The 27,225-nt window shown below is 59.9% G+C and overlaps 2 protein-coding genes across 2 annotated transcripts; one reads left to right on the top strand and one right to left on the bottom strand.

The window, feature by feature from the left end:
* Nucleotides 1-584: 584 nt before the first annotated feature.
* On the bottom strand, nt 585-11,529 carry Chchd4 (coiled-coil-helix-coiled-coil-helix domain containing 4). Its single transcript, XM_027931974.2, has 3 exons — nt 11,091-11,529; nt 3,879-3,977; nt 585-1,652 (listed from the first exon to the last, which is right to left on the bottom strand). Exons 1-3 carry the CDS (start codon nt 11,527-11,529, stop codon nt 1,351-1,353), a joined length of 840 nt encoding a protein of 279 aa, XP_027787775.2. The 3' UTR covers nt 585-1,350.
* A 57-nt stretch (nt 11,530-11,586) lies between these two features.
* Tmem43 (transmembrane protein 43) lies at nt 11,587-26,320 on the top strand. The gene is made up of 12 exons (XM_027931909.2): nt 11,587-11,671; nt 14,401-14,550; nt 15,294-15,428; nt 16,307-16,401; nt 17,280-17,329; nt 17,571-17,640; nt 18,245-18,315; nt 19,207-19,328; nt 19,586-19,660; nt 20,595-20,696; nt 23,054-23,171; nt 24,220-26,320. Exons 1-12 carry the CDS (start codon nt 11,660-11,662, stop codon nt 24,420-24,422), a joined length of 1,203 nt encoding a protein of 400 aa, XP_027787710.2. The 5' UTR covers nt 11,587-11,659; the 3' UTR covers nt 24,423-26,320.
* The last annotated feature ends 905 nt before the right edge of the window (nt 26,321-27,225 follow it).

The following is a 27,225-nucleotide window of genomic DNA, read 5'->3' as shown; positions in this document are numbered from 1 at the left end:
ACACAGGACCCGGCTGATGACAGGTGATGGTTTGGGACTTCTTGTTCAAAGCACTGGTGAAGGCAAGGCCCATGTGGCAAAGAACTGAGGCCTCTGGCCATCAGCCAGTGGGGAACACAGACCCTCGATCCAACAACCTACAAAGACAGCCCACCGAATCCTACCCCCAAAATCCCTCGGGTGATTCTGTAAGGTCTGGCGAGCTGGAGTCGCCCACAAGGATGACCACTTCATCTGACCCAGCCAGGGAGGCCAGGAAGTCCAGGAGGCCAGGAAGTCCAGCAGGCCAGGGAGGCCGGGGAGGCCAGGGAGGCCAGGGAGGTCGGGGAGGCCAAGGAGGCCAGGGGCTTTGGTTTCCTCTTCCCACATGGGAGGGAGCATCACCCCCGTCAGGAGCTACTGCAATGTCTGCAGGAAGCCAAGAAGCTGGCTTTGAACTCACGGTAGAAAATTTTTAACAGACTCAACCCGGTTTGTAGGGATCTTTAAAAGAGGAATTTCAACTGCAATTTTCCAAAATTCCTATTTCCTTATATCCAAAGTATGCCCAACTTGTGAAAATAAGAGACACGCTCAGACGCAGGTAGGAATCACGTTTCCTTTTCATTGAGCACTTCATTCACACCATGTCCTCTCTTGGCAACAGTTAGGTCCCGACCTGTCAAGAAGACTGCAGCGGACCAGAGAGAGAGCCCGTGTGAGCAGACCCGGCCAGGGCTCCGGACAGCATAACCAGCAAAAGGCTGGGAACCCAACATCCAAGTCTGCACCTTCTAACCGTGGGAAACCCGGAGCTCAATGCAAACACGGGAACCAAACTTCATCAGGAATGAAGTCCCTCCTCACACACCCAAAGGCAAGACGGTTTGAGAGATCCAGCCCTGACCATCTGGCCTCTTCTACCAGGGACGGCCCCACGCCAGCATTTTGATAGAGTTTTTTTGGTTTTTATTTCATTTCCCAAAGAGGAGTAAGATCTACTAACAGGGACAGGATGGATCAGATCAAATCAGCTCACTCACAGGAACATTCCGGGGTGGTGACCTGGGGTTGCTGAGAAGGTTCAGCACAGTGTGTGACAGTGGTAAAGCTCAGGGCAACCTGACAGAGAAGTCAGAGGGGCGGCCACCCTCGGGGATGGCCGTGTGTGGGACGCACCTACCTGGGACCCCATGGTGTCAGGGGGCCAGGTCACCCCGATCATCGACAGGAGTCATTTTGTACATTACAGTGCACACAGCAGGACAGGAAAGACACTTTCTCGGAGGGTGGGTGACTCAAAGGTTCTCTGCAGAAGGTCCACATCACTCTGCAGACGAAAAGCTAGAACCCGGGGCCTCAGGGCCTGCATTAGCTGGAGTCCACCCCGTCTTTGGTAACAGTGGCCTCGGGGGGAGCCGTTGGCTCTCCGTGTTCCGCTGCCTTCTTCTCCTCCTCCTCCTCCTCGTCCTCCTGGGGATAGAGGTCCGGGTACTTCTGCATGCATTCCTGCATGGCCCGGAACTGGTCCACACAGTCTGACCCCTTGATGTCCTCTGTGCTATAGTGGAAGCAGGAAAAGGCCGATTTGAACTGTTCCCCACAGGGGCCGCTGGCCATGCCCCCCAGGCACGGGCAGTTCCAGTTAATGTCTCCGTTTGGCAGTATCAAGCCTGCAACAGGAAGACGGCAGGAAGACGTGAGAGGTCCTCTAGGGTCTCAGAAAGTGCCACGTCAGCCGCCCCCCAGGCCTGGCAGGCGCTCCCCTGGGCACCTACCTTTGGATCTGGATCAAGTTCAAATGCCTAGCACGAGTCCAGAGTTCCCTGGCTCAGCTGGACAGAGTGGCCGTGGATCCCTCTCCACGGGCAACGCTCATCTCTATTCTAAAACACCTCCCAGCGCAGGAGCACTTAGATGATGTCACTGTAAGGGCGCGGTGGTGCACACCTGTCATCCCAGCAGCTGGGGAGGCTGAGGCAGGAGGATCACAAGGTCGAGGCCAGCCTCAGCAATTTAGTGGGGCCCTGAGCAATTTAGCAAGACCCTGTCTCAAAGTAACAGGAGCTGGGGATGTGGCTCCATGGCAGAGCACCCCCTGGTGCTCTGATAGTCTTCTACGGAGAGCACTCTTCAAGAGAGCCTCTAAAATGCCACCGAGATTCCAAGGGACCCTTCACTCCAGGACATGTCCCAGCACAGCACTGTGCCCTGGTGCCCGGGGTCCGCGGCTGAACCCCCCTCTTAATCCTAACCTGGGAAGCTTCACGGATGAGGGGACCTGTTATACTGTTCCTCGTTCATAAAGTGGGGTGACGATGGGCGCACCCCAAACCAACAAAAGCAAAACCAGCCCCTGTGCAATGAGCCACGCCTGGTGACCACGGGGTCCTCTGAGGGTCTCCTGCAGCCGCCCTGCCTACGCCAGCTGACACCATTTCTGGGTTTCATGGGATCCAAGTCAGGACTGCGGCCAGAGCCCCAGTGTGACCCCATCTCCCCACTTCTCCCCACTTTTCAGGGACCTGGGGGCTGAAAGGGGTACAAATGCTGCCCCCTGGAGGCTCAGTCTGATAAGACACCTGCATCCAGACCCTGAGAGCCAGCTTGGTGACATTAAGGATCACAGCCAGGTCCTATCGTTAGAGGGCAGGAGCAGGACAGGGCAGGGGCTCACAGCCGGGGGTACATGTTTTAAACCTCCCCCAGGAGAGCCCAACAAAGCCTGGTCCGTGACCTCTGGAGTCTTCATGGATCAACAAAATCTGCTCAACTCGTTTGGAACTAAAGGCAGACACAGCACTGGAGGTGACAGAGCTCCGACTCAAGTTACCCCTGTGGCTGTCCTCCCTCCTCAGGACACTGACACTTTGCGTGAGAGCTGTCCCTGCCACTGTCCCCGACAGGGTGCCACATAGACATCCTGGGCTTTAATCTGAGGAACAAAGATTCCCACCCAGCACTATCTACACTTGCGACAGCATCTGAACCCCTCCCACCAGGACCCCCCACTCCAGGGTCAGCTGCCAGCTCTTGGGTCCTATTTGTCACCAATTCACACCACAAGTCCTGTTAGTGCCCAGCATGAATGTCAGAAAGGGTTTGGGCTTTTTATTGTTGTTATTTTCAGAAGTGGGTTTTGGTGGGCAAACTGGGCACTACTGACTGGTGAACTGGCTAAGTTTTCTGTCTAAGTCCAACACCCAAAGCCTTGGAGTGGACCCAGCTGGCCCACGCCTGTCATCCCAGCAGCTGGGGAGGCTGAGGCAAGAGGATCGCAAGTTGGAGGCCAGCCTCAGCAGAAGTGAGGCCCTAAGTCACTCAGTGAGACCCTGTCTCTGAATAAAATTAAAAATAGGGCTGGGGAGGGGGCTCAGTGGTCAAGCACCCCTGGGTTCAGTCCCTGGTACCAAAAAAAAAAAAAGATTGACATCCTAGGCCCAGTCATCACTGTCAATGGCTCTAACAGGTGAGCTGAATCCTGCTGCTGGAAGCTGCCCGTCTGTAAGTGATCCTTCCACGCCAGGTGCTTGCTGGAGCACTTCACAGGGGACAGCGGGGACTGCAGCAGCCTCACAGGACAATTCCCACAACTGCTTGCTGATAAGGTTGGCAGAGTGCAATGTGGTCACTTGACAGAGCACACAGATCCCTGTCACCTCTGCCTACCTGCAACTGCTGGAATCCGACGTCCACCCCTGGGACGTCATCCATCGGCCACCTAGGCCAGAGCCAAACCCCAGGAGGGCAGAGGCAGGATGCGCTGCCTGCAAAGCCGACCCGGGCCCACATGGCACCTCCACCCCAGCCTCAGCTTGGACCAGGTGGGAAAGGAAGTGTCCACACTGAGCCTCAGCCCAGGAGGTGCCTGTGGGTGGCCAAAAGCCCCCGTCACTCACCGTGTTCCTCATATGGATCATTGGGGTCATCGGCCACCAACTCTGCATTGCTGGGAGTTTCATGGTCTTCTTTGGTCACAAATATGATGCGATCTTTCCCTGGTGTTAGGACACAAGAGGAGGAAAATGTTTCACTCAAGAGAAGCGACTGCACTGGGTGCCCCTAAGAGCCACTCAAACCCCTGCCGGGGGACCTTCAACCTGGAGCGCATCACTCACTCTGGGGAAGATCCAGCAGCCACTGGAACCAAGACCAGGAGCGCGACACAATCCCACTGGGATCGGGGTGCAGGGAGACACACCCCACCTTGCAAAGCCAGGGGACACAGGCCCCAAACCCAGACAGATGTGATGGTGCGAGTCTCCAACTGTGCCAACAGTAACCGGCACACGCCTCCCTCGCCACCAAGAAGGACTGCAGACCAGGACCCTCAGGAACCCAGACAGGACAGCACCTGTGAACTCCAGGGCTCCGCCCAGTGTCCCCCAACCTTGGCCATGCCCCCACCCACCCTGCTGGCCCACAGCGCCAGAGAAGCCACCTGATGGGAAAGGACACCTGAACCTGCCACCGAAGGCTGACACACAGGTGGCCTGAGCACACCAGGGTCAAGACACTTGTGGGCTATTTCCCAGCAAGCGCAGTGCTGGGGACAGGAGCGATCCAGAGTGCTGGTGTGTTTGACGTCAGTGGCCAGCACGGGAGCCAGGCTTCAACCCTCATTCAGGGTCAGAATCCTGGCCTGGCTCTGATGCCGAGGTCCCCAGGCCTCCAGCCAAGCCAGGGCCACACTGTGAGCTCCTCCTAATGGAGGGCGGTGAGCAGACAGGGGCAGGGACCCACCAGACAGGGACAGATACAGCAGGCCTTCCAGTGACCCTGATACAGCACAGCCTCATCAGCACCCGACCCACTGAGGACAGGGGAAATCCCAGGCCCAGAAGGAGGTGACGGCTCGAGATGACCAGGGGACACCCAGCTCCCTGCTGCTCTCTGCGACTCCTGGCTGCGCCAACAGCACCCCACCCTCCCCAAATCTCTAGCCACTGGTGACCCCAGCAGAGACGGCAGCCATTTCCCCTGTGCGTGGGAGCACCTTGTCCCCAGCGCTGCCTGGTGGGTCATCCATTGTCCTGCGGTCCCCAAGGGCAGGCTGGCTTGGTCCATTTCTGGTCCTGGGCGTCAGCTGGTCTCTCCACCCACCCCACCCTGAGAGAGGGACAGCAGCACCTTGTCCTGGTCGCGCACTGCCTGGCCTCGCTGAGTTTCTGTCCCACCCTGGTCTTGCTTGTCTTGGAGGACAGGAGGCTCTTCAGGCGGGCTGGCTGGACCTGGCCAGGTGGGGATGGCTGCCAGCGAGGCCGGACGACCTCCAGCTTTATTATAATCCATGAACACCCCCCTGTTAACCTGGCCCCCCTCATTCCTTTAGCCCTCTATCTGCAGCCTCCTCCCACAGGGTGCTAACACATTGGAGGGTTTACTTCCCACTTCTCCTCCTTCACCAAGAATAAAAGTCTCCTTTGGCTGGAGCAGTGCACACGCCTGTCATCCCAGCAACTTGGGAGGCTGAGGCAGGAGGATCGCGAGTTCAAGGCCAGCCTCAGCAACAGCGAGGCTCTAAGCAACTGAGGGAGACCCTGTCTCTAAATAAAGCACAACTAGGGCTAGGGAGGGGGCTCGGTGGTCAAGCACCCCTGAGTTCAATCCCTGGTACCAAAAAAAAAAAAAAAAAAACCTCCCCTCTGCTCCCCAACTGCAGCTCAGTCTTCTTACTGGTTCCCCAGTTTTGAAAGAGAAAAGGACCCCCTTTCAGGCTTAAAGACTGTACAACTTTATGGGGCTGACCTGAGGCTCTGGGTAGTGACCTGCCCAGGCTCCTGGGGCTGGGAGCTCCAAAGTCCACGTGGATCCTGCCCAGACACCACGATCCCCTCCCCCAGCAGGCCCAGTCCTAAGGGCTGACCGCGGCCTGGCACCACCGGGCACTGCCTGCCGGGGCTCTGAAGCCCAACCCCTGCCCCTGCTGAGAATGCAGTGAAAAGCTTGCTGAGTGAACAAGGAGGATCCTTCTAGAAAATTCTAGAAAAAGTACAAGGCCAAATTTTGCAGCCCTACTGACTACCCACCAGATCCTAGGACAGCTGGGCTGATGGGACCCTCGGCTGAGGCCACAGGAGGTACGTAGTGCTTTAAAAGCCTTCTCCAGGGCTGGCGCAGTGGTGCTCACTGTCAACCCAGCTGCTCGGGAGGCGGAGGCCAGGTAGAGGCCAGGTGGAGGCCAGCCTGAGCAGCTCAGACCCCGTCACGAAACAGAACTAAAAAAAAAAAAAAAATGGTAGCTGGGGCCTCCTTCAGCCAGGCGTAGTGGCACAGGCCTGGGATCCCCATGACCCAGGAGCCTAAGGAAGGACAATCACAACTGGAGGCCAGCCTGAGCCACTCAGCAAGACGCTGTCTCAGAATAAAAAGGGCAGGACGTAGCTCAGCGGGACAGCACCGGGGTCAATCCCAGTGCAGGGCGGGGGAATGCGTCTTCAGGCTACCTCCAAAAGTGTCCCTCAGCCTGCAGACAGGGGGCTCTCTGGAGGGTGAAAGCCAAAGTCTGGTGACACGTGTATGAGGACAAATCAGGGGACACAAGGACAGTCCAGTGTGCTCTCCTCCCCACTCACACCTGCGCAGGGTCTCCAGGACCAGGTGGGCAGTGCAGGTGAGCCTCTCTGTGACATGGCCTGGGACCTGCACCCGCCTGGGTTTTGCCCGCTGAGGCCATCTGGGCCTCAACACTTCGTGTGTCCTTCTGCCAGGGGAGGATGTGAACCTGGCCAGGCCCTGTCAGCGCGCCCCGTAACCCTGGCAACGGCCGCCTGCAGCTGTGCTGCACAGGAGAGCGGGCGCCCACTTCACAGCTGGGCTCTGGCAATTTTGTTGACCGAGATCTGATGCAGAGGCCCAAAAGGTCCAAACGCGGTCACGTTCTGGAAGCATCTGTGGAGTCTGGCCTCCCCCAAAAGAGCTGAGTCAAGCTGCCTGGCATGTCTGTGCTTCTCAGGGGACAGGGACACACAGTGGAAGAGGGCTCACCAGCCCAGCACAATGCAAGGATGACCCCTGTCCCTCCCCAGGGGCGAGGCGTCCTGTGCACCCCTGATACCCCGTCGCTCAGACTGTGGGGGCACAGCAGTGACAGCTGATCCCTACAGGCCTGCACCCCATGCAAAGTGCTCCTCATCAGGACGTCCCCTGTCCTTCCCCAACAGGGGCAGATCGTCTTCGCCCAGAGGAGCTCAGCTAGCACGTGCCCAGGCCCAGGGACAGCGCTCGCCCAGCAGTGCCAGGCCCGAGTGGCAACCTCAGCACCATCAAGAAGAGCAAAACTGAAATGTGCTGCAAAGTCAGCGCCACCAACTCTTCAACAGACCCGCCTGAGGACGGAGCTAGAGTCACAGATGGTCACTGGTCAGGTAACCAGCCAGGCCAGGGCTCCACGAGCTCTCTCGGGACCTCCCTGGAGAAATACAATATTCCAAGCCTCGAGTTCATTTCCAAGGTGAGAGGACCACGCCGAACCAAAGAGGAATCTGTGTCTCCAGGTCGTGGCTAAGCACAGGACACCCTGCGGCGCACAGTGACATCGGGACCCCGAGCACCCGAGGGCTGCAGCGCCCGTCGGCTCCAGCCCTGCCGGCCTCCTTGTCACAGGAACATTCTGGGTCTCAGAGAACAGGTGCCACCAGCAGTCCTGCCTCCCCAGCTCAGTGAGAATCAAGAAACGGGTTAGACAGAGGGAGTGAAGGGCCCCTGCCCTCTCCAGAAATGCCACTCAGGGGACAATGGCATCAACTGGCAAGGACACAGGAGACCAGGAGAGTCCCGGGCAAACCAGAGGCCTCAGGAAAGATCTGGAAGTGGGAGCCGTCCTCCTCCACCCTGCGCTGAGCCCCGAACCCAAAATGCGCTGCCATCAAGGAGGAGGCCCACGGGTGGGATCCCACCAGGGCAAGGTCCCCGACCAAGATCTTAGGGGAGGATGCAGGGACAAGACCTTCCAGAAAGAAATGTCCCCGCCATGGGAAAGCCCGAAGGCACCAGGTCAGGACTGAAAGTGTTGACCAAGCCCCTGCCCAGCCTCTCACAACACTGTCTCCGTGTCACCTACCAGGGTTTGTGACCGCCATCACCTGGTAATGTGGTCATCCAACCTTTTCCACCGTGCCACCCAAGGAGGCACAGAGACAGTTACTTTCCTCGCTACCCGTGCCCAGTGGCTGGCACACCACAGGCGCTCAATAAATGTTTGTACACTGAACAGGAGAAGGCAGGTTCTGCGTTAGCAGGAGTGGGCAGCCCAAGGCCAGGGAGCCCACGCTAGGTGGCCTTCAATGCCAAGCCGCGGCCTTCAACCTGAAGGCTGGGGAGCCTCCCAATAACTGTGCACAAGCCACGACTCACTGAGGACAGAGGGCAGGCACGGGTCATCGCATCAAGATCTAAGTGCGGTGGCACACAGGAGTGACACACACCTGTAATCCCCAGGGCTTGGAGGCTGAGTGTGAGGACGGCCAGAGGCCTGAGCCCAGGCAACTCCACTGTAAAACTCCAGTTGGGAACCTACAGTGTCCCCAGGCACCCACCGAGTCCCCCGTGTGGCCTCAGACAGTCACCTCCCTCCCCCTGATTAACAGGGTGAAGCCCTGGCGGGCTGTCGTGGCCTGGTAAGAGGGAAAGGCCAGAAGACCAGGGTGGAGACCACCAGGCCAGGTGATCTGACCCACGGTGAATGATCTAATAGAGAAACCCGGTGGGAGCTGGTAAGGACTGAAATGGGGGTCAAAAGCCCCCAAATTCAGTATAAATGATAGAGCCAATGAGCAGCCGGAACAAGGATGCACCCAGCTGGAGGGCCCTGAGGACCTGACGTCCCATCACTTGTCATCAGTGATCCTCTGCATGATCCTCACGGCTCTCAAACTCTACAGCCTGTCTGGACCCTGGTGAGAGCCCCAACTCCTCCCCAGGACCCTCTCCTCCACGGGTCGTCCACTCCACACCAGGAAAAGCCTGTCTTGGTCTGGACCTGGTCACCGAGGCCTGAGTGGATGTGCATCTGCTGGACTTAAAGCCTAAGGCTGAGACTTTTGAACTCAGCACGCAGAGGGAAGGTCTGTCACCAGCCTGTCATGATTAAGTGGGCTTTGCAGCACTAGAATTAATCCAGAATTGCTTGCTGTGAATGCATTATGTCTATGGCAGTGCCTGGCATTAAGGATTGTCATTTTCTTGATTAAGAACCTATAGAGTGAAATTGTATAGAGTAATTTGAGTGAATAAAGCATCGAAAGGGGCAGAAGCGCGTGGCCATTCTTTATTTCTCCCCTCGACTGCACACATTGCAATCTTGCCGCCTCAACACACTGAGGCAGGAGGATCGCAAGTTCAAAGCCAACCTCAGCAAAGCTAGATCCTAGGCAGCTCAGGGAGACCCTGTCTCTAAATAAAATACAAAATGGGGCTGAGGACGGGGATCAGTGCTTGAGTGCCCCTGAGTTCAATTCCTGGTGTCCCCCACCCCTACCCCCCAAAGAAGATCTGAGCACCTATTATAAGGTGCTAGCTCTCAGGTTGGCAAGAGAAAACACACAAGACAAAAAATAAGGTAATTTCAGAAAATTTAGAATGTGAAAGTCACAAAGGGTCAAGGAAGGCCCCTGTTTCAATCCTTACCAGCTACCACCGGATTTCTCCACAACATCATTTACCCTGGGGTCAGGTCATCTGGTTGGGTGGTCTCCCCCGTGGGAGCTGATCTTACAGGACAAGGAGTCAGCAACAGGGGGTGGGAGGAAGGACACAGTTGGCTAAGGCAATAAACCCAGAGGGGAGAGCGGCCAGGCAGGGGACAGAAGAGGCTGGAGGGACACGCAGCAGGTTGGAAAGGAAGGCTTTAGATAGGAAGGGGTTTGAGATCATTTTCCTAAACCCCAGAATCAACGGATTTTTTTAAAGGATCAAGAAACGTTAATCCCTAGTTGAGTTTTGATTCTCTCCATGGGTGTCTCAGGCACCCATCACCTGCCTTCTCTGGCCCCGAGAATGTGCCTGGTGACCTCTGCGGAATGAATGGAGCCCAGCCTCTCCACCTCCCAGGCTGGACTCAGGACTGGAGGAGGGGTTAGGTGGCAGCTCAGGTGACCACAGGCCTTACCATAGAGGGGGCTTCTTCTGAGCCACCGGGTACAGGTGGAAACAGAGAGGAAGTGACGGACCGGGGGACACTCTGAAGAGGGCCAAGGGATACTTCCTCCCAGCAGAGAGGTCCAAACCGCAAACTGGGTTGAACAATGCGGTTCTAGAACCAGATTGCCAGGTCTGGGAGTCCTCCAGCTCTGTGGTTCTGCTCAAGCCACCTGTGTTTTAGTTTTACTGCTCCATAAAATATGGGCGGTATAACAGAGCCTGAATTATCAAGGTCGCTGAGAGGTCAATGAGATCAGACTTATAAAGCGTAAATGGCGCCTGATATGCAGCTGGAGCTCAATAAATGCTCCCACTGCTGCCACTACTCCAGCACTGCACGGTCTGGCCCACGAGGCAACTTTCCAGGACAGTTAAAAAAAAAAAAAAAAAAAAAAAAGGTGTGTGCAGCCCGGCGCAGAGGCAAGGCGGCTGGGGAGGCTGAGGCAGGAGGATCGCGAGTTGGAGGCCAGCCTCAGCAATTTTTAGTGAGCAACTAAGCAGCTCAGGGAGACCCTGTCTCTAAATAAAACAGAAAAGGGGCTGGGGTCGGGGCTCAGGGGTGAGCACCCCCGGGTTCAGTCCCTGAACCGTACAAACGGGACCACGTGGGTGCTCCCAGGGGCGACCGCCACGCGTCCCCGGCAGGTCCAGTTACCGGATGCGACCGCCCCGCCGCCCGTTTGGGGACCTCCCACGTGCAGGCCCCTCTGGGGTCCGGGTTCGAGCTTCACCGTGACCTTGGGCCAGCCCCGTGTCCCCCTCGGGGCTCGATTTGGTCGACTTTACTCCGGGGTTGGACGACCCCGCCGCCCCGCCCGCCCCCGAGGGTCCCCTGGAGGGCACATGCGCGTCGCCTCGGTGGCCCGCGCCGGCCGCGGGGTCGCGGGGCGCCGGGGCCTGCGGGGACTGAGTGGCCCGCGCGTCGCCCCCGGGCCTCCCGGGCGGTCTCCATGGCAGCGCGCCCTGCCTACCTTCCTGCCGGCAGTAGGCCATGGCGGCGGGCCTGGCGCTCGGCCCCTCGCGAGCGGCGGCGGCGGCGGCGGCGGCGGCTCCTACCCCTTCAGGCCGTGACCTCGCTCTCCTCGGGCAGGGCGGGCGGCTCTGAGGCCCGCGCGGACCCGCCCCCTCCAGGCCTGCCCGCCGCGCGCCTGCCTCCGCGCCTTCCCAGCCGCAGCCCGGCCGCCTCAGCCGGGAACTACACTTCCCGGCAGGCCGCGCTCCCCCTCGGCAGCAGGAACTACATTTCCCAGAAATCTTGCAGCGCGCAGGCGCACCGGTGAGGCACGGCGCGGGTCGAAATTTTTGTGGCCAAAGCGCCTGACCCTGAACTACAGTTTCCAGAAGGCCTTGCGGCGCGCAAGCGCAGGAAAGTTGGGTCCCCGCGGGGCGGTAACTCCGTAGCAAGTTCATCCTGATCTGGGACTCCGCGCGGGTGTCTTTTTTTGCAGCTCTGGGACAGGCGGGAGGCCACCAGATCCCGCGCTCCGGTGGTCATTCCAGCTGGGCAGAGCGAGGCGGCGGCGGAGAGCCGGGTCCCACCATGGCCGCGAATGTGAGTGTCTCCGGGTCGCCCGGCCACACCCAGGCTGCCCCATCACCGGGCCGCCGCAGGTCCCCTCCGCGATCCGACTCCCGCTGTCCCTCTGCACGTCGGTGTCGGCGCCCCCCGTGCAGCGCCTCCGGCTCCTCGGTCCGCAGTCCTCGGCCGACCCCTTCCCCACTCGGGCCCCTCGGGAGGCCTCGCCCCCGCATGCCCAGCTCCTGGACCTTGGGTCCTGAATGTCGTGGGATCTGGGAGCCAGACGGGCCCTGGGGGGCTGAGCCCGTCCATCCGGAGCGCGGGGAGGCCGGTCCTGCCGGTGGAGCTGTCCAGCGTGGGCTGCGGGGCCGTCCGCGCCCTCGGGGGTCTGTGCGCCGAGCCCGCCGGCTGCAGGGGAGCCGGCCTGGGTCCCCTGGGCCCGTCCTCCTGCGCGCGATCGGGTCCCCTCCTTCCCCGTGCCCCGTCCTCCTGGGGAACTTTCTCTCCATTGGGCTCGGGCAGCACCGCCCACGGGGTGCGGGCTGAGGAGCCGTGAGTCACCCGCCTTCTCTGTGAAAGTGCTTTGGAGCCAGGTTGGGAGCCCGCCAGCCCCAGACACGCCCTCCCCCGGCCTGTTAGGCTCCCTTTCCAGGTCCCTCCTCTGTCCCCAAGCCTCTTAGCTGCCTCCCTCCCCTCCTGAGAGGCCACGGTTTGTGTCACCCTCTGCCCTGGCACGCTCTGCCTGGTGTCCCCGGGGGAAGAGGGGTGTTGAAAGTCCCCAGAGGTGGTCCACGAGGAGTAGGGTAGGGTGGCCTCCAAGCCACCTCATGGTCACCACCTCCCCATAGTTTACAGATGGGAGTTTCCCTGGCAGAAGGCACCTGCCCAGGGCCAGCTTGGCGGCTGCAGCATGGGAAGGTGTCAAAAGGGACAGAGGGGATCAAGAGACCTGGGTGGGGAGGAATCCAGACCCTTCCACTGTGCCTACTGTCTCTGGGTTTGTCTCCTCCTGGGATCCCTAACTGTGACATTGAGGGAGGGCTGTTAGCTTCTGGCACCAATGGCCCTAGTGGGCAGAGAGCATCGTGGGTATGTTGGGATCTGACCCCTCAGTGAACACCCTCTGCTGCCCAGCCCTGTCAGCTCATCCAGTAGCTGGGGACACGTTCATGGGGCCACCAGGCCTCACCAGGTGAGGAAGAGACCTGAAGACAGCAAGGTGGAGCAGGCAGGCAACTGAATTCCGCCTAACAGCAGCCTGTGATGAGTACATTTTTTCCATCAAGTGAGCAAACAGGGTCAGAGAGGCAGAGCAACTTACCTGGGGTTGTACAGCAATTGATTGGCAAAGCTGGAATTCTTTTTTTTTCTAATATATTTTCAATATATTAAATATATATTTTAATGTTTTATATTATTTATATTTTATGTTTTATATTTTATATGCTTTTAATAATCTTATATATTTTTTAGTTGTAGGTGGCACAATATCTTTATTGTATTTATGTTTATGTGGTGCTGAGGATCGAACCCAGGGCCTCACACACACTAGGGGAGCAGTCTACCACTGAGCCACAAGCCCAGCCCTGAAGCTGGGATTCTAACCGAGTATCTAGGAGTGGGATTGCTGGATCAAAGGGAAAATATGTGTGTAACTTCCAAGCTATTTGACAAAGAGATTGTTAGAAATGTTTTTTTTTGGTACCAGGGACTGAACCCAGAGGTGCTTAACCACTAAGCCACACCCCCAGCCCTTTTGATTTTTCTTTTTTTTGCGACAAGGTCTTGCTAAGTCACTGAGGCTGGCCTCAACGTTATGATCCTCCTGCCTTGGCCTCCTGAGTCGTGGGATGACAGGCATGCGCCACCATGTGGGGCTAGAAATGCATTTTTAATTAAATTCAGTAACGAGGAGCTGGGCTTTTGGAGGGGCATGGTTCCTCTGGGGTCTGAAGAGGGGTAGATAGCCCTGTTGGTGGCAGTCAGGTCATGGCCACCAACAATACTAGGAGGTCAAGTGAGAGAGGGGGTCCAGGGCTAGAGTCCACCTTCCCCTGGGGTACCCAGGCGGGCTCCCTGGAGGAGGGGGATCTTGGAGGCAGACCCTGGAGGACGGGCATCCCCAGCAGGGGGTCTGGGGGGCAGCGCCAGGGATGTGGAGGCTGGGAGTGGTTCTGGGGAGCAGCTAGGGCTGGGCTGTGGACGCCTGTGGGGAGAGGAGGGGCCGGGCATGTCTGGGCAGGATCCAGCTCCCACTCCAGGGCCAGTGGATCAGGCCTTGCCCAGCCAATCACAGCACAGGGTCTGGGTGAGTTCCCACTCCGTCACCCAGGGCCAGGGTCCTTGGCCAAATGATCTGAACCCTCCATGCCCCCCGTCTTCACTGGTTAAATGGGGGTAAGAGTCCAATGTGCAGGACGGGCTGAGAGCCCCAGGGTACAGTATCGGTGGCTCGGTGCCTTGGCGAGGTAGAGCCATGTGGGCGTTAGCTGGCAGGAGTGTTATCAGATGTCCCCATAAATCACACAGGGCCACCTCCCAAGCTACAGGTGAGCTGACGGACTGGCCCTGGGACCCCTCAGACCCCAGGATCTCTCATCCACACCCACTGGTGGTCACTGAAGAGCTCTGCGGCTTTACTATATATGATCAAACTCACTCTCATGGAATTCATGCTCAATAAACACATTTTGGGTAGCAAGATCCCGTGTATTTTTAAAGGCTGATTTGCATTCTGATTTCTTTTCTGGATTTCCCTTCAGTACTCCAACACAGGCAGCAGAAGGGAACATGTCAAGATCACCTCTGACCCCCAGCCAGGCTTCCTGGAGCGGCTGAGCGAGACTTCGGGGGGAATGTTCGTGGGACTCATGACCTTCCTCCTGTCCTTCTACTTAATTTTCACCAATGAGGTAAAATGTCTCGTGTCCCCGTGGGCACAGCGTATCAGGGAACAGGGACTATAAATCCAGAGGCTGCATTTGGCAATAAAGGACCTCGATTTTTATAAAAGAGAAAGAATAATACTGAAGGAATCAAAATTCATTTTGTGGTGACCTACCTCACCCTGGGGTAGGCACGACTCCTGAAAAGCCTGCTTCAGGCATGGTTGGATCCAGGTGTTCGTGCGGGGTCACCTGACTCTCCGTTCCTTCAGCCCTTCCCTGTGTTTCTCGGCTGTGGCATCTCTCTTGGGCAGGGCCCTCCTTTGGCAGGCAGAGGTGGCTCAGCAGTTCCAGTTTCACGTCCAAGTAGCTCAGAGATCCTGGAGAAAGAAAAAAAAAAAAAAGGAACCAAGTCTTTCTAAAGCAATTCTGCAGAAGTTGCAGAAGGATCTCTGAGTCCGGGCTTGGGTCTCAGGCCTTTGAGCCAGTGCCTGAGGCCAGGGTCAGAAAGGCCTGTGGGGACCACGGGGACCAGGAGAGGGGTGGAGAAAGGGGAGGGGGAGGCCAGGCAGACAGGGAGGCCACTGTGCCCAAGTGAGGCCGAGAGCCGGGGCTGATGGGAACCCGCGGGTGGCGGGAAGAGGGGAACCTGGGCGCGCAGGGCCTGGCCCAGTCCCGCTGCCTCAGCCCCAGCAGGGAAGTGGGGAGACCGGTGTGAAGGCAGCGGCCTCGGGTCGCCCTGAGGTGACGTCCCCTGCCCTCCCCTGCAGGGCCGGGCGCTGAAGACGGCCACCTCGCTGGCGGAGGGGCTCTCCCTTGTGGTGTCCCCCGAGAGCATCCACGTGGTGGCCCCAGAGAACGAGGGGAGGCTGGTGCACATCGTGGGGGCCCTGCGCACATCCAAGGTAGGACCTGCCGCAGGCTCTGGGGTGGGTCCTGGAGGGTGACAGACACCGGGGTGACCCCCAACGCCACCTCTCGGCCGCGGAGTGCACTCGTGGCCTGGGACTGGGCTGACCTCTTGGCACAGTGCCTGGCACGTGGTAGGAAGGTCACACACAGGTGCTCTCGCGGTGACAGTCCACGTGGAACGCAACAACTCTGGATGGCAGAGCTCTGCTGTCGTAGATATGATTTTTTTTTGTACTGGGGATTGAACCCAGGGTCACATAACCACTAGGCCCCCTCCCCAGCCCTTTCTGTTTGGAGACAGGGCCTCCCTAAGTTGCTGAGGCTGGCCTCGACCTTGCCATCCTCCTGCCTCAGCCTCCAAAGTCACTGGGGTTACAGACGTGCACCGCCCACACCAGCTGTGCTGTTATTTGAGTGTTGGCATGACGCAGTGGGGCCTGCAGCCTGACCTTGTACTCTGAGTCAGCATCATGGGCATTAAGGGTTAAGAACTGGGGACACCCAGGCACGGCGGTGCACCGTGTAATCCCAGCAGTTTGGAGGCTGAGGGAGGAGGATTGTGAACTCAAAGCCAGCTAATTCAGCAACTTAGCAAGGCCCTCAGCAACTCACTGAGACCCTGTCTCTAAATTAAAAAAAAACACAAAATAGGCTGGGGAGGGGGCTCAGTGGCTGAGCGCCCCCAAGTTCAACCCCTGGTATCCCCCCAAAAATATCCAAGAGTTAAGAACTGGACAGGCAGCTCCACTTGACGCCCCCACCTTGTCCCCGTTGTCCACCTCCTTCCAGCCCAGCCTCCCTGAGCCAGGGTTTCTGGGGGGATGTGAGGGCCACCTGTATTTTCTGGTCCCTTTGACTCTCTTCTGAAAAGCTCTTGTCTGATCCAAACTATGGAGTCCACCTTCCGGCCGTGAAACTGCGCAGACACGTGGAGATGTACCAGTGGGTGGAGACGGAGGAGTCCAGGTGAGGAGCCCGGTAAAGGAGGTGCAGGCACCTAGAGAAAATGCAGCGGCTTTTGTTTTTTAGGGGTACCGGGGATTCAACCCAGGGCCCTCGACCCGTGAGCCCCCTCCCCAGCCCTATTTTGCATTTTATTTAGAGTCAGGGTCTCACTGAGTTGCTTAGGGCCTCCCTTTGGCTGAGGCTGGCCTCCAATCGGCGATCCTCCTGCCTCGGCCTCCTGAGCCGCTGGGATGACAGGCGTGGGCACTGCGCCCAGCAGGCCTTTCATTTTGAAGCCTCTGAAATTCAAAGTATAGACTCTTCGTACCAGAAAAATATCAGATTATCCCAAAGTTAAAAGCCGCTGATCTTCCGTTTGGGGATGGCCAACACCCCCCGCAGAGTGGCTCCAAAATGAAAGGGGACTGAGCAGCTCCCTCCCAGGGACATCCCAGGGAGGGCACGTTGGGGATGTTCCAGGATCCAGGTCTCCAATGACGCTGGCACCTTGTGGCCCCCTGTTCCAGCCTCTGTGCCCACTTTCCCTTCCTTGGGCTCCACCTTGGCCCCTGTGGTAGCAGAAGTCACCTTCCCGCTGACAGCCTGTCGGGAGTCCAGGGTGTGATGGCACCGGCCAGGTGGGCTCAGTCCCCCTGAGCTACTGCGCAGCTGGGTGTGAGGGGACGGTGGCCCGTGGGCCCTGCCCAGGGCTGTCCTGACCAGAGACTGCAGCCATCCATGGAGGGAGCTGGCCCTGTGCCCCGGGCAGGCCCGGCTCTGGCTGGGACCCACCAACCCTCTCCTTCCCTTGGGGACTGCAGCCCTATGGCCCTGGGGGTGCCCGGATCCTGGGGGGCCTCAGGTGACAGGGCTGAGGTGGCCCCTGTGCTTCTCTGCAGGGAGTACACGGAGGACGGGCAGACGAAGACGGAGACGAGGTACTCCTACAGTGAGTACCGCCCGGCCACCAAGGGCCCTGCTGGCCGCATCCCCCGTCCTCTGTCCCCAGCCCGTGGCGGGACGGGACCCGTGGGTGGAGCTGGGGACAGGCACAGCACTGAGCCCAGGAGTCCTCCCCTCTGGGGGCGCCAGGAGCTGTCCCCTGACCTCTGGTGTCACGGGCTCAGGGTCCGCGGGCCTCGGCCATCGGGGCCATGGGTACGGCTGAGCTGTCCCCTCTCCCTGAGCAGACACCGAGTGGCGGTCAGAAGTCGTCAGCAGCAGAAACTTCGACCGAGAGATCGGCCACAAGAACCCCAGGTGAGCGCGGCCGGGGCCTGGCCAGCCTCAGTTTCCCCATCTGAGCAATGGGAGCGGGCTTTCTGCCCCGGGGGTCGAAGAGGACATGGGACATGTTAGGGACCAGGACACGGACGAGTCACCCTCGGGAGGCCTGACCAAAGGGCGGGAAGGGACGGGCGTGGACAGACCAGGGGAGGACCCTGTTGGTGGTCACCTTTGGAGGACTGTCAGGAAGGGCCTCTAGGACAGAGGCTGGTGACCTGGTGTCCGCAGAGGGGGGTCAGCTCAGCCGCACAGGGTGGTGGAGCCCGCGTGTCCCTCGAGCACCTCTGGGGCCTGGGCCATGGGCCACCGTGGTCAGGGCTACGCCAGGAAGATGGCGGGAAGGGGTCAGTGAGGGGTGCGAGTCCAGGGAAGCCCCCGCCACAGCTCAGTGGGCCACCAGAGGTCTGGGGACAGGGACAGAGTGAGGGGGCAGGAGCCCTGGGGACGGCCGAGGAAGACGTCTGTCCTGCCTGGTCTCTGGACTCTCAGGAGCCCCCTGGGTGGGACCTGCCAAGCCCAGACCACCTAGGGTCCCACGCAGCTGCCCTCCTGGTCACCAACGTCCCTGTCCCCACAGCGCGATGGCAGTGGAGTCGTTCACGGCGACGGCCCCTTTTGTCCAGATCGGCAGGTTCTTCCTCTCGGCAGGTAAGTCCCAGCCCTGGTGACCAGCTGGTGCCAGCCCCAGGCCCTGTCCTGTCCTCGTGGCCACTCCCAGGGGCAGCAGTCCCTGGCACCCGGCCCTCGGGGGTGGAGGCCGGGAGCAGCCTGTGCCCTACTCGGGGCTGGGGCCGGAGGACAGGCGGGTCCCCAGGAGGTGGGGACTCCACGCAGCACCCGCCCCCACCCCGCCAGGTCCCAGGAAACCAGGTTGGTCCAGGGAACAGCCCAAGCTCCCTGTCCCCTCCTGGGCCACGCCCATTTGTGGTGACCAGAGGTTCTGAGGGAGCCGTCCCTCCAGCAGCCAAGAAAATCAAGGCCACTCCCTGTCCCCGCGGCTCCTGTGGCTCCACCTGTGGGCCCCACCCGGGCACAGCCCTGTGCCAAAAGAGGATGGCGTGTCACATGCTCCCTCGGGGACTCCAGAGAGGAGCTCCCAGGGGATGAGGCCGCGCCACGGGCCACAGTAACCCCGAGACACCCCCATGGCCTAACCCAGGAGGGGACGAGATGGGCAGGGTCCAGTGTCCAAGGGAGGGGGTGCCCAGTGACCAGGCTTGGCCTCCCGCCCCGTCCACCATGTAGCTCAGCTGCTGCGCAGTGGGAAAGGGCCGGGCCACTCTCAGAGCAGGGGACACTGGCCCGGCAGGGAGAGGGGACAGAGCAGTCCTCCTGGGGAGGGGGTGACACAGGCCACCGGGAAGTTCTGGAAGAGCCCGAGTCGGGAAGGGCCTCCTGGGGGAGAGGCCAGGTGTGAGGACGCCGAGGTGCGGCTGGGTGGTGGCGCACGGAGGGCTTGGGCACCGTGGGAGGGACACCGGGGTGGCAGGTGGCAGGTCCCCACGGGGCCGGTTGCTGAGCGCAGGGCCTCTCTGTCAGGCCTCATCGACAAGATCGACAACTTCAAGCCCCTGAGCCTGGCCAAGCTGGAGGACCCCCACGTGGACATCGTTCGCCGGGGCGACTTTTTCTACCACAGTGAAAACCCCAAGTACCCGGAGGTACAGAGCAGCCTGGGCCGTGGGGACAGCGGAGACCAGGGCCTGGCGCGGCGTCCCTGCGGCCCACTCCTGCCCCAGAGGGCTCCCTGTGTTGACCCACAGCTGCGCGTGGCCAGATAGAGTCAGAGGGGACAGGGCCTTGAGGGGACAGCCCAGCCTGGGCAGAGGTGGAGGGAGGGACCCGCCAGCCAATGAAGGAGCCAAGGCCCAGCCCCAGGTGGCCACTTGCTGACGCCCTCCCATGTCTCTCCCCCCAGGTTGGAGACCTACGCGTCTTCTTTTCCTACGCGGGACTGAGCAGCGATGACCCTGACCTGGGCCCAGCTCACGTGGTAACCTGGCCTCCCTGGGGGCGGACTCCGAGTCAGGGCGTCAGGGCCTCTCCAGGCACAGACCCCAGGAGGATGTGGTGACCGCGTTGTCGTCCCCCCCCCCCGGGGACGCACACGCTCGCCCACACGCAGTCCCAAGCTTTGCTTTTGAGCAGCTACTGAGTTCCGTGCCTCCCTGCCACCATCCCCAGACCCCAGGCCAAGAAATGCAGGTCTAGGCCGGGCGGTGGCCCACGCCTGTCATCCTAGCCGTTCGGGAGGCTGAGGCAGGAGGATCGAGAGTTGGAGGCCAGCCTCAGTAATAGCAAGGCCCTAAGCAACGCAGGGAGACCCTGTCTCTAAATAAAATACCAAAAAGGGCTGGGGACGGGGCTCAGGGGTCGAGTGTCCCTGGGTTCAATCCCTGGTACCAAAAAAAAAAGAAGAAAGAAACATTGTCCTGGACGGTGGCCTCATCGTGTCTGACAAGAACCGTGCAGTCACAGGTGGCTTCCCCGTCCGTGGCCTTGGTTCCTGGCCCTGGGTGTGCACTCAGGAGCTCCATCCTGGCTGGCCCAGGAAGGGGCAGGAAGGACCTCTGGGCCCAGGTAGCCAAGGAGAAGGGGAAGCCACGTGACCTCGACGTGGCCTGGCTGCAGGGTGGCTCAGCTGGGCCCGTGGCAGCCAGTCCTCCCCTGAGCTCTCAGTCCAGGACGTGCCCAGCCCTGCTCCGCCCGCCACCTGCCTCTGGCCCAGGGTCCTCCTTGGAGCTCTGAATGAAGGGGGCGGGACAGCCCAGGGGGAGTCCAGGAGGGACAGACACGCCCAGGTCCCACGCCCAGGTCCCCCCACTCACTCCCTGGTCGCCATGGAGTCCCAGAGAGAGCAAGTGTGGCGGGCAGTGGGGGTCCTCACCTTGTGCCCAGGGGCCTCTGACGCTGATTTCTTGGACTAGGTCACTGTGATCGCCAGGCAGCGAGGTGACCAGCTCGTCCCGTACTCCACCAAGTCGGGGGACACCTTGCTGCTGCTGCATCATGGAGACTTCTCGGCAGAGGTGAGTGGCCGCTGCCCCGCCTGTGTGGAGGGGGAACAGGTGTGTCGGCCCCTCCTCCCTCCCAGGGGCTGTTCCAGAAACTTCCCCTGCTAGCGACCGTAGCCACTGCCATACAGCAAGAAAAAGAAATAGAACAGACACCGAGACGGACGGATAAAAAGCCACGCGGTGTTACAGGGGTCGAGAGCTGCTCTGACACCTGGGCTCCTACGCAGAGACCAGTCTGCAGCCATCGAGGGCTCCTAAGGAGTGACATTTGTGCAGAGGCCACATAAAGAGGGGGTATCAGCCCTGGAGGAATCGGGCCGTTTAGGGACTGGGATAGGAAAGGGCCCCTCAGTGGGGCGCACTAGGAACAGGGGGCAGAGGCCACGCTGAGGTGCCCCTTTGAGGCCATCAGGAGGGCAACAGAGGGGTTTGAGCTGGAGTATCCGGGCCGGGTGAGTGGGGGCAAGTGCCCTGGGACAGTCCCCACAGCCATCGGCATCCCTCTCCCCGTCTGCACCAGGGAGGTCCTGCAGGAGGAAGGTGCAGGGGGTACCGAGGAGCCAGTTCTGAGCCCTAGAAGTCACCCTCTCTAGGCAGGAGTCACCGTGTGACAGCTCTTGAGGTGGTGGACACTGGGACCCTGGCTGGGACATACACTTGCCTTAAATCAGGGGCCAGAGAGGGCGAGGGCAGGAGCAGGCCGCAGGGACCACCTGGGACCCTCTGCTCCTGTTCCTGGGCCCTTGGCTCCGTCTGTCCCCCGTCCCTGTGACCCTCCTGCATGGTGGTGCCTGGCCAGGACCTGGGGAGTCAGGATCTCCTGTAGGAGCCCGGGGAGCAGCTTCAGGGTGGGGCCGCCCCTCCCAGCCTGGCACCCCGTGAGTCACCCTGGGGACTTTCTAAAATTAGGAGGCCTTGTCCAGGCCCTGCTCTCCTGCCCTGGCCGCAGGCCCAGTCCCAGGCTTCCTTGGGCACCGTCCCAGGTCCCAGCGCTGCCCTCAGGGAGGAGGGTGGGGCGTGTGAGTGCGTAGGCCCACAGGGAAGGCCCTGGCCGTGGGAGGGTGTGCGGCCTCCACGTCCTGGGCCTCCTGCCTCTATCCCCACGTGGGGTCTCTGCCGAGTGGGAGAAAAGGCCCTGAGCCAAGGACACCCCAGGGCACTGAGAACAGGCCCAAAAGTCAGGAGGCCGGGACAGGAAGCACAGGGGACCAGCCGTGTGGGCCCCAGGGAGCCACTCACCTGCCCCCGGCTCAGTGCACTGCCCGCGGGGCCTGGGGATTGTGATCGGCTCATCCTCCTCCATCTGTCTCCTCTGTGGGAGGGGACAAGTGTTCCTGCTCCCTGGGTCACCTTGAGGACCAAGCAGTGCACTCAGGACTCATGGGAGACAGGACCGACCAGGTGGGGTGGGAACAGGGGGTTAAGAGACAGGGCCTCCCTGAGTGGCTGAGGGTCTCGCTGTTGCTGAGGCTGGCTCTGAACTCGAGATCCTCCTGCCTCAGCCTCCCGAGCCCTGGGATGACAGACATCATTATGCAGTAAATGTTACCTACTAGATTGTGACGGGGCCTGGTAGAGATCCGGGGCTCCGGGAAGGCTCTGGGGAAGTGGCATTTAAGCCAGGACGAGAAGGATGTGGATGGCCCGGCAGAGCCACCCACATGGGCAAAGGCCCAGAGGTGACAGGACACCTGACCTGGTCTTGGTGGGACCTCGGCAGGTCAAGGGCATGTGGGTGAGGGAGCAGGCCGCGGCTGCCCGCCAGGTCCCAGCTCCGGGGTGGGTGGGCGGTGGTCCCCGTTGCTGAGGTGCAGATGACAGAGTCGGGGTGCAGGCTGCGGGGCCTGAGCCCCTGTGTCACCAGGCCAGGTGCAGAGGTGCTGGGCAGCCAGCAGAGGGGCCAGGGCTGTGGCCTTACGTGGGGGCCACACGGGGGCCAAGAGGCGGAGGGAGGCCCTGGGCAGAGCGTGGCCCACAGAGGCTGCCCTGGGCGAGGGTCAGGGCGGCCATGAGACCAGAAGGTGCAGCCTGAGATGCAGGGAGAAGGGAATGACGGGAGGGTCCCCGAAGCCAGGAGCAGGGTCCTGGGGCCAGTGGACGCCACAGGCTGAGCAGTGCCCGGTGCCTGGCTCGTGCTGTCCGTCACCACACACACGGGGGTGGCAAGGGGCACCTGAAGGGTCCCTCTGTGTCATTCCAGAGATCACGCACTGAGGCTCTGAGCCGAGAAGGGCTTATGCCTTCCAGAAAGTTCTCTCCACTGTGCCAGGTTGACGGGGGGCTCCAGAGCTCCCGAGCCTCAGGTCCAGCCCCGTGGCCCCTGCCCTGCCCGCTGGCCGGCTGGTGACCTCCCCCTGCCCTGTCCACAGGAGGCCTTCCGTAGGGAGCAGAAGAGCAACTCCATGAGGACGTGGGGGCTGCGGGCGGCCGGCTGGATGGCCATGTTCACGGGCCTCAGCCTCATGACGCGGATCCTCTACACCCTGGGTAGGTGCGGGGCCTGGGTCTCGCGGCCCCTCGGGCCACCCCCTGCCTGTCCCTCCCTGGGGCAGAGTCCAGGCCTGGGCCATGTCTGTCCCCCTGCGCTGTCCTGGAATGGACGCGAAGTCACGAGTGAGCAACGTGGTGCTTCCAGAGGGGGGACGTGGGGCCACCTCCCAGGGGCAGGTCTGGCTTCTGAGATTGAAGGTCTGGCCCCACCGTGTCCCTCTGTCCTTCGCTCCCCCTGGGACAGCCCTGTGAGGAGGCCGGCCTCCCGGCTGAGCTGACCCAGCCTGTCTGGGGTCAGAGCTGGGAGCGCCTTCTGGGCTTGGGCCGTTGGTTTGGGAGACAGAGGTTCTCGGGGACCTCACCCCAGTGTGTCCCTGCCCAGGCTTCTCTGGCCCCCACAGGAGCCCTTCCCCGCTGGCTCTGGCTGGGGGACCCTCTCCGTCGTCCCAGACAGCAAAACCGAGGCCCCGAGAGGGGAGGCCGAGTCCTCTAGGCGCCGTGGACAGCTGACCTGGGTCCAGGAGACCCGGTTCTGCCCTGGGCACGTCAGGGAGAGCTCAGGGCCCAAGCAAAGCCGCCATCGGGGCCAGGAGTCAGGATGCACCTGTCCCCAGGCCTGCCTGCTGCCCCTCTCTGGATCTAGCTGCCCATGGTCCTGGTGACCCACAGGCAGGACCCGTGGGAGCAGGAGCCCACACCCCTCCATTCCTCAGTGACTCACCGCCTACTGGGCGCCCTGAGCAGTGGGCAGCACAGCTGGGTCCTGTCCCCTCCAGGGTCAGCGCAGTGGTGACCTGGGCCCGGGCAGTGGAAGTAGACATCCTGGTCCTGAGTCTGCAGGGAGCAGGGGTCTCACCAACCCCGCAGGGGGATGTCTGCCCGTTGGCCTCGGGGGGTCACAACATGGAGTCCAGGTTACACAGTTGACCGCGTCGAGTTTCCTGGTGCTGGGCAGAGCGGGTGGCTCACAGGGAGCCCTGCCACCCAGCTCAGGGCCCTAGGGCCAGGCTGCTGCGCTCCCCACACTGACTGTCCCTCTCCGCAGTGGACTGGTTTCCTGTCCTCCGGGACCTGGTCAACATCGGCCTCAAAGCTTTCGCCTTCTGCGTGGCCACCTCGCTGACCCTGCTGACCGTGGCTGCCGGCTGGCTCTTCTACCGGCCCCTCTGGGCCCTCCTCATCAGCTGCCTGGCCCTGGTGCCCATCCTCATCGCCCGCACCCGGGTGCCAGCCAAGAAACTGGAGTGAGGAGGCCCTGGCCCCGCCAACACCCGCGTGGGCTCGGGGCCCGGGTCCCCTCACCTCTGCCCGGCGCTACCCGCACTGTGGGCTCCGCTCCCCTGTCCTCTGCCACAGGGCCCCGGAGCCGTGTGCATGTTGGACTTGAGGTCCTTCTGTGCACATGTCCCCGCCCCTTGTCTTGCCAGTCTGTCGCTTTGGTGGGCAGAAGCAGCTCAGGGACAGTGACCCCGCGGGCCCTGTCCGGCTTCCTTTCCCCTTCCCTTCCCTTGGGCCTGAGACGATGTGGAGCAGCTCCACAGAGACCTGGTGACAAAGAGCTCGGCCTGGTCATTGTCCTTTCTCATCCCTGAGAACAAATGCCACGGCCCCCGTCACACCCCCCGACCCCAAAGGCATCCTTCACTGCTAGGCTGCACTGGGTGACCCGGATGACACCGAGGCCCGGGGAAGTGGGTGTGCCCCAAACCAGGTGTGCAGACAGGACTCCGCTTGGAACTTCAACAGAAACCACCAAAAAGGTCCAGGGGAAAATGGACGCTGTTGGGACTGCCATCTATTCTGTGGCTTGGGAGAATCCTCTTAGTGCCCAGACCTGCCACGGTCCAACTTAGGTCTTCCTCTGTTACTTCCCTCCTTCCTGTGTCCCCTCCTGTCCCAACAAGGAGGTGTCTAAGGTTTAAAAAAAAACAAACTCCTGGACAATCAGCCTTTCAGACTGTTACAAAAACACCCTGGACTCTGTCAGATGAGATTAATTCAGACCAAGAAAGGTGTTAAATTGGGGGGACGGGGGTTACCTCGGGACATTGGGGAGCTTTTAGATGCTTTTGAATTAGTGTTTCAAAACTGCGCTGCCTGGTGCAGGGGTGCGCGCCTGTCATCCCAGCGGCTCTGGAGGCTGAGGCAGGAGGATCGAGACTTGGAGGCCAGCCTCAGCAACAGCGAGACCCTCAGCAACTCAGGGAGACCCTGTCTCTCAATAAAATACAAAATAGGGCTGGGGACGGGGCTCAGTGGTCGAGTGCCCCTGAGTTCAATCCTTGGTACCAAAAAAGAAAAGAAATCAGTGTTTTTAGCAAAAGAATTTGTTCTCCCTCTGCAAAGACCTAGGAAGCTCAGCAGGTGGAAGGCAGCATTTCTTTTCTGAAAATCCTGACATCACAAACCACCTGCTCACCTGAAGCCACTCATGAAAAGGTGGGAAGCCTCATAGTAAAGGGCTCCTCCACGGTGACCCCAGAGGACACCCGCCTCGGCCTCGACTGCTGTCCCTGGCCTGCAGCAGCGACTTCTAGCACCCTGTGCCTGCTGGGCTTGGCTCTGCTCATCCGCCTCACCCCACTGGATCCACATGACTTCTGACTGTCCCTTTATGTTGTGTGTCGCAACCTTCGCATCTTAACAGAGTCTTCGTCCATCTTCATCTTGGTTACAGTAACAGCTGCTCGGTCCTTGCTGGGGGTGTCTGCAACAGAATGTCCAGGGGGTTTCAGGGTCAGGACTCCTGACCCCTGTGACTCTCCTTGTTCTGAGCTACCCGGGCTGTAGATTGGGGATCCATGGTAAAGACAGAGGTGGCACCAGAGGTGACGTGTCTGCATTTAGAATTGAGACAGCTTCACTTCCACTTAGTCCATGGGCCGACTCCCTCTGTGGACCCTGGAGGATGCTCTGAAGGCGAGATGCGTGCAGTTGGCTGACACCTAAATGTGGAATCCTTGGGGTTTGGCTTGTGCCATTTCTTTCTCGTGAGTTTTAACGGTAGGCTTTAGGATGGTTCCTAAATAGCAAAACAATGTTAAAATAATTGGGAAGCTTTGGAAAAACACCACGGAATTTGTATTATCTTTGTATTTTTGATAAAATCTGTGAAATAAATGTCTGAATCTTTTGCTGTTACCCTATTTTTGGTTTTGAAGTTGGTGCCTCCTTTTCAATGGTGATTAGTTTGCATTCTTGCAAACAATCCAACCACCAAGTTTTACTGAGCAGTGTGAATTTCTAGAAATCAGTTCCAAGTGACTCTGAGTGGCTGAATTGGTCTCAGGTCTTTTAAAAAGAGTGACTCAAGATGTCTAGCACTGTCACCGACCTGCTCTGTCTTGACCGTGTTTAAAGTGAATGACTCCTGTTTCACCCGTCTTCAGAATGTGCTAGAAGTGGTGGGGGAGTGAACAGTCCAGATGGCGCTGGCTTTTGAGTCCCACACACACAGACCTGAGTTTGGGTCCCCAAGTCTGCCACTGAGTGGCTCCTGACGTTGGGCAACTCAAAGTCTCTGGGTCTCAGTTTTCTCATCTGCAAAACTGGGACAAGGACTTGACTTTTTTTTGGAGAGGGGGATATACTGAGGATTGAACCCAGAGGTACTTGACCATGAGCCCCATCCCCAGCCCTTTTTTATATTTTATTTAGAGACCGGGTCTCACCAAGTTGCTTAGAGCATTGCTAAGTAGCTGAGGCTGGCCTCCACCTTTCGATCCTCCTGCCTCAGCCTCCAGATCCACTGGCATGACAGGTGTGTACCACCCTGTTTCCCTCCATTGCCACGCCTCCGAATAGCTGCCTGAATGGGTTATTTCTCCAGAGAAATGCAACACCCTTGTCATAAAACCTCAGAAAACAAGTGGCTTACCTCCCGGCGGCTCAGCAGACTGGTGCAGGGTGAGAACGCGGTTTCCATAGCAACCTGGTCTGTGGCCCAGCCGGGCTCCCAGCCTGTGAGTCAGCCCCCAGCGTGTTGCCTGTTTTCTTGGATCAGAGTGAGTCAACACTTGGAGGGCTCCTCGGAGATCCCGCGTCCTCTCGT

The sequence above is a fragment of the Marmota flaviventris genome, chromosome 20 (assembly GCF_047511675.1).
Source record: "Marmota flaviventris isolate mMarFla1 chromosome 20, mMarFla1.hap1, whole genome shotgun sequence".
Lineage (NCBI taxonomy): Eukaryota > Metazoa > Chordata > Mammalia > Rodentia > Sciuridae > Marmota > Marmota flaviventris.
Note: the sequence above shows the minus strand (reverse complement) of the source record. Positions and strands in the feature narration are given on the sequence as shown.

Coding starts and splice junctions, on each gene's coding strand:
- Chchd4 (XM_027931974.2), bottom strand. CDS start 11,529: ATGAACTTGCTACGGAGTTACCGCCCCGCGGGGACCCAACTTTCCTGC. Junction 3,978..11,090: donor GGCCTACTGCCGGCAGGAAG/GTAGGCAGGGCG, acceptor TCCTAACACCAG/GGAAAGATCGCATCATATTT. Junction 1,653..3,878: donor TGATCCATATGAGGAACACG/GTGAGTGACGGG, acceptor TTCCTGTTGCAG/GCTTGATACTGCCAAACGGA.
- Tmem43 (XM_027931909.2), top strand. Junction 14,551..15,293: donor ACTTAATTTTCACCAATGAG/GTAAAATGTCTC, acceptor CCTCCCCTGCAG/GGCCGGGCGCTGAAGACGGC. Junction 19,661..20,594: donor ACCTGGGCCCAGCTCACGTG/GTAACCTGGCCT, acceptor TTCTTGGACTAG/GTCACTGTGATCGCCAGGCA.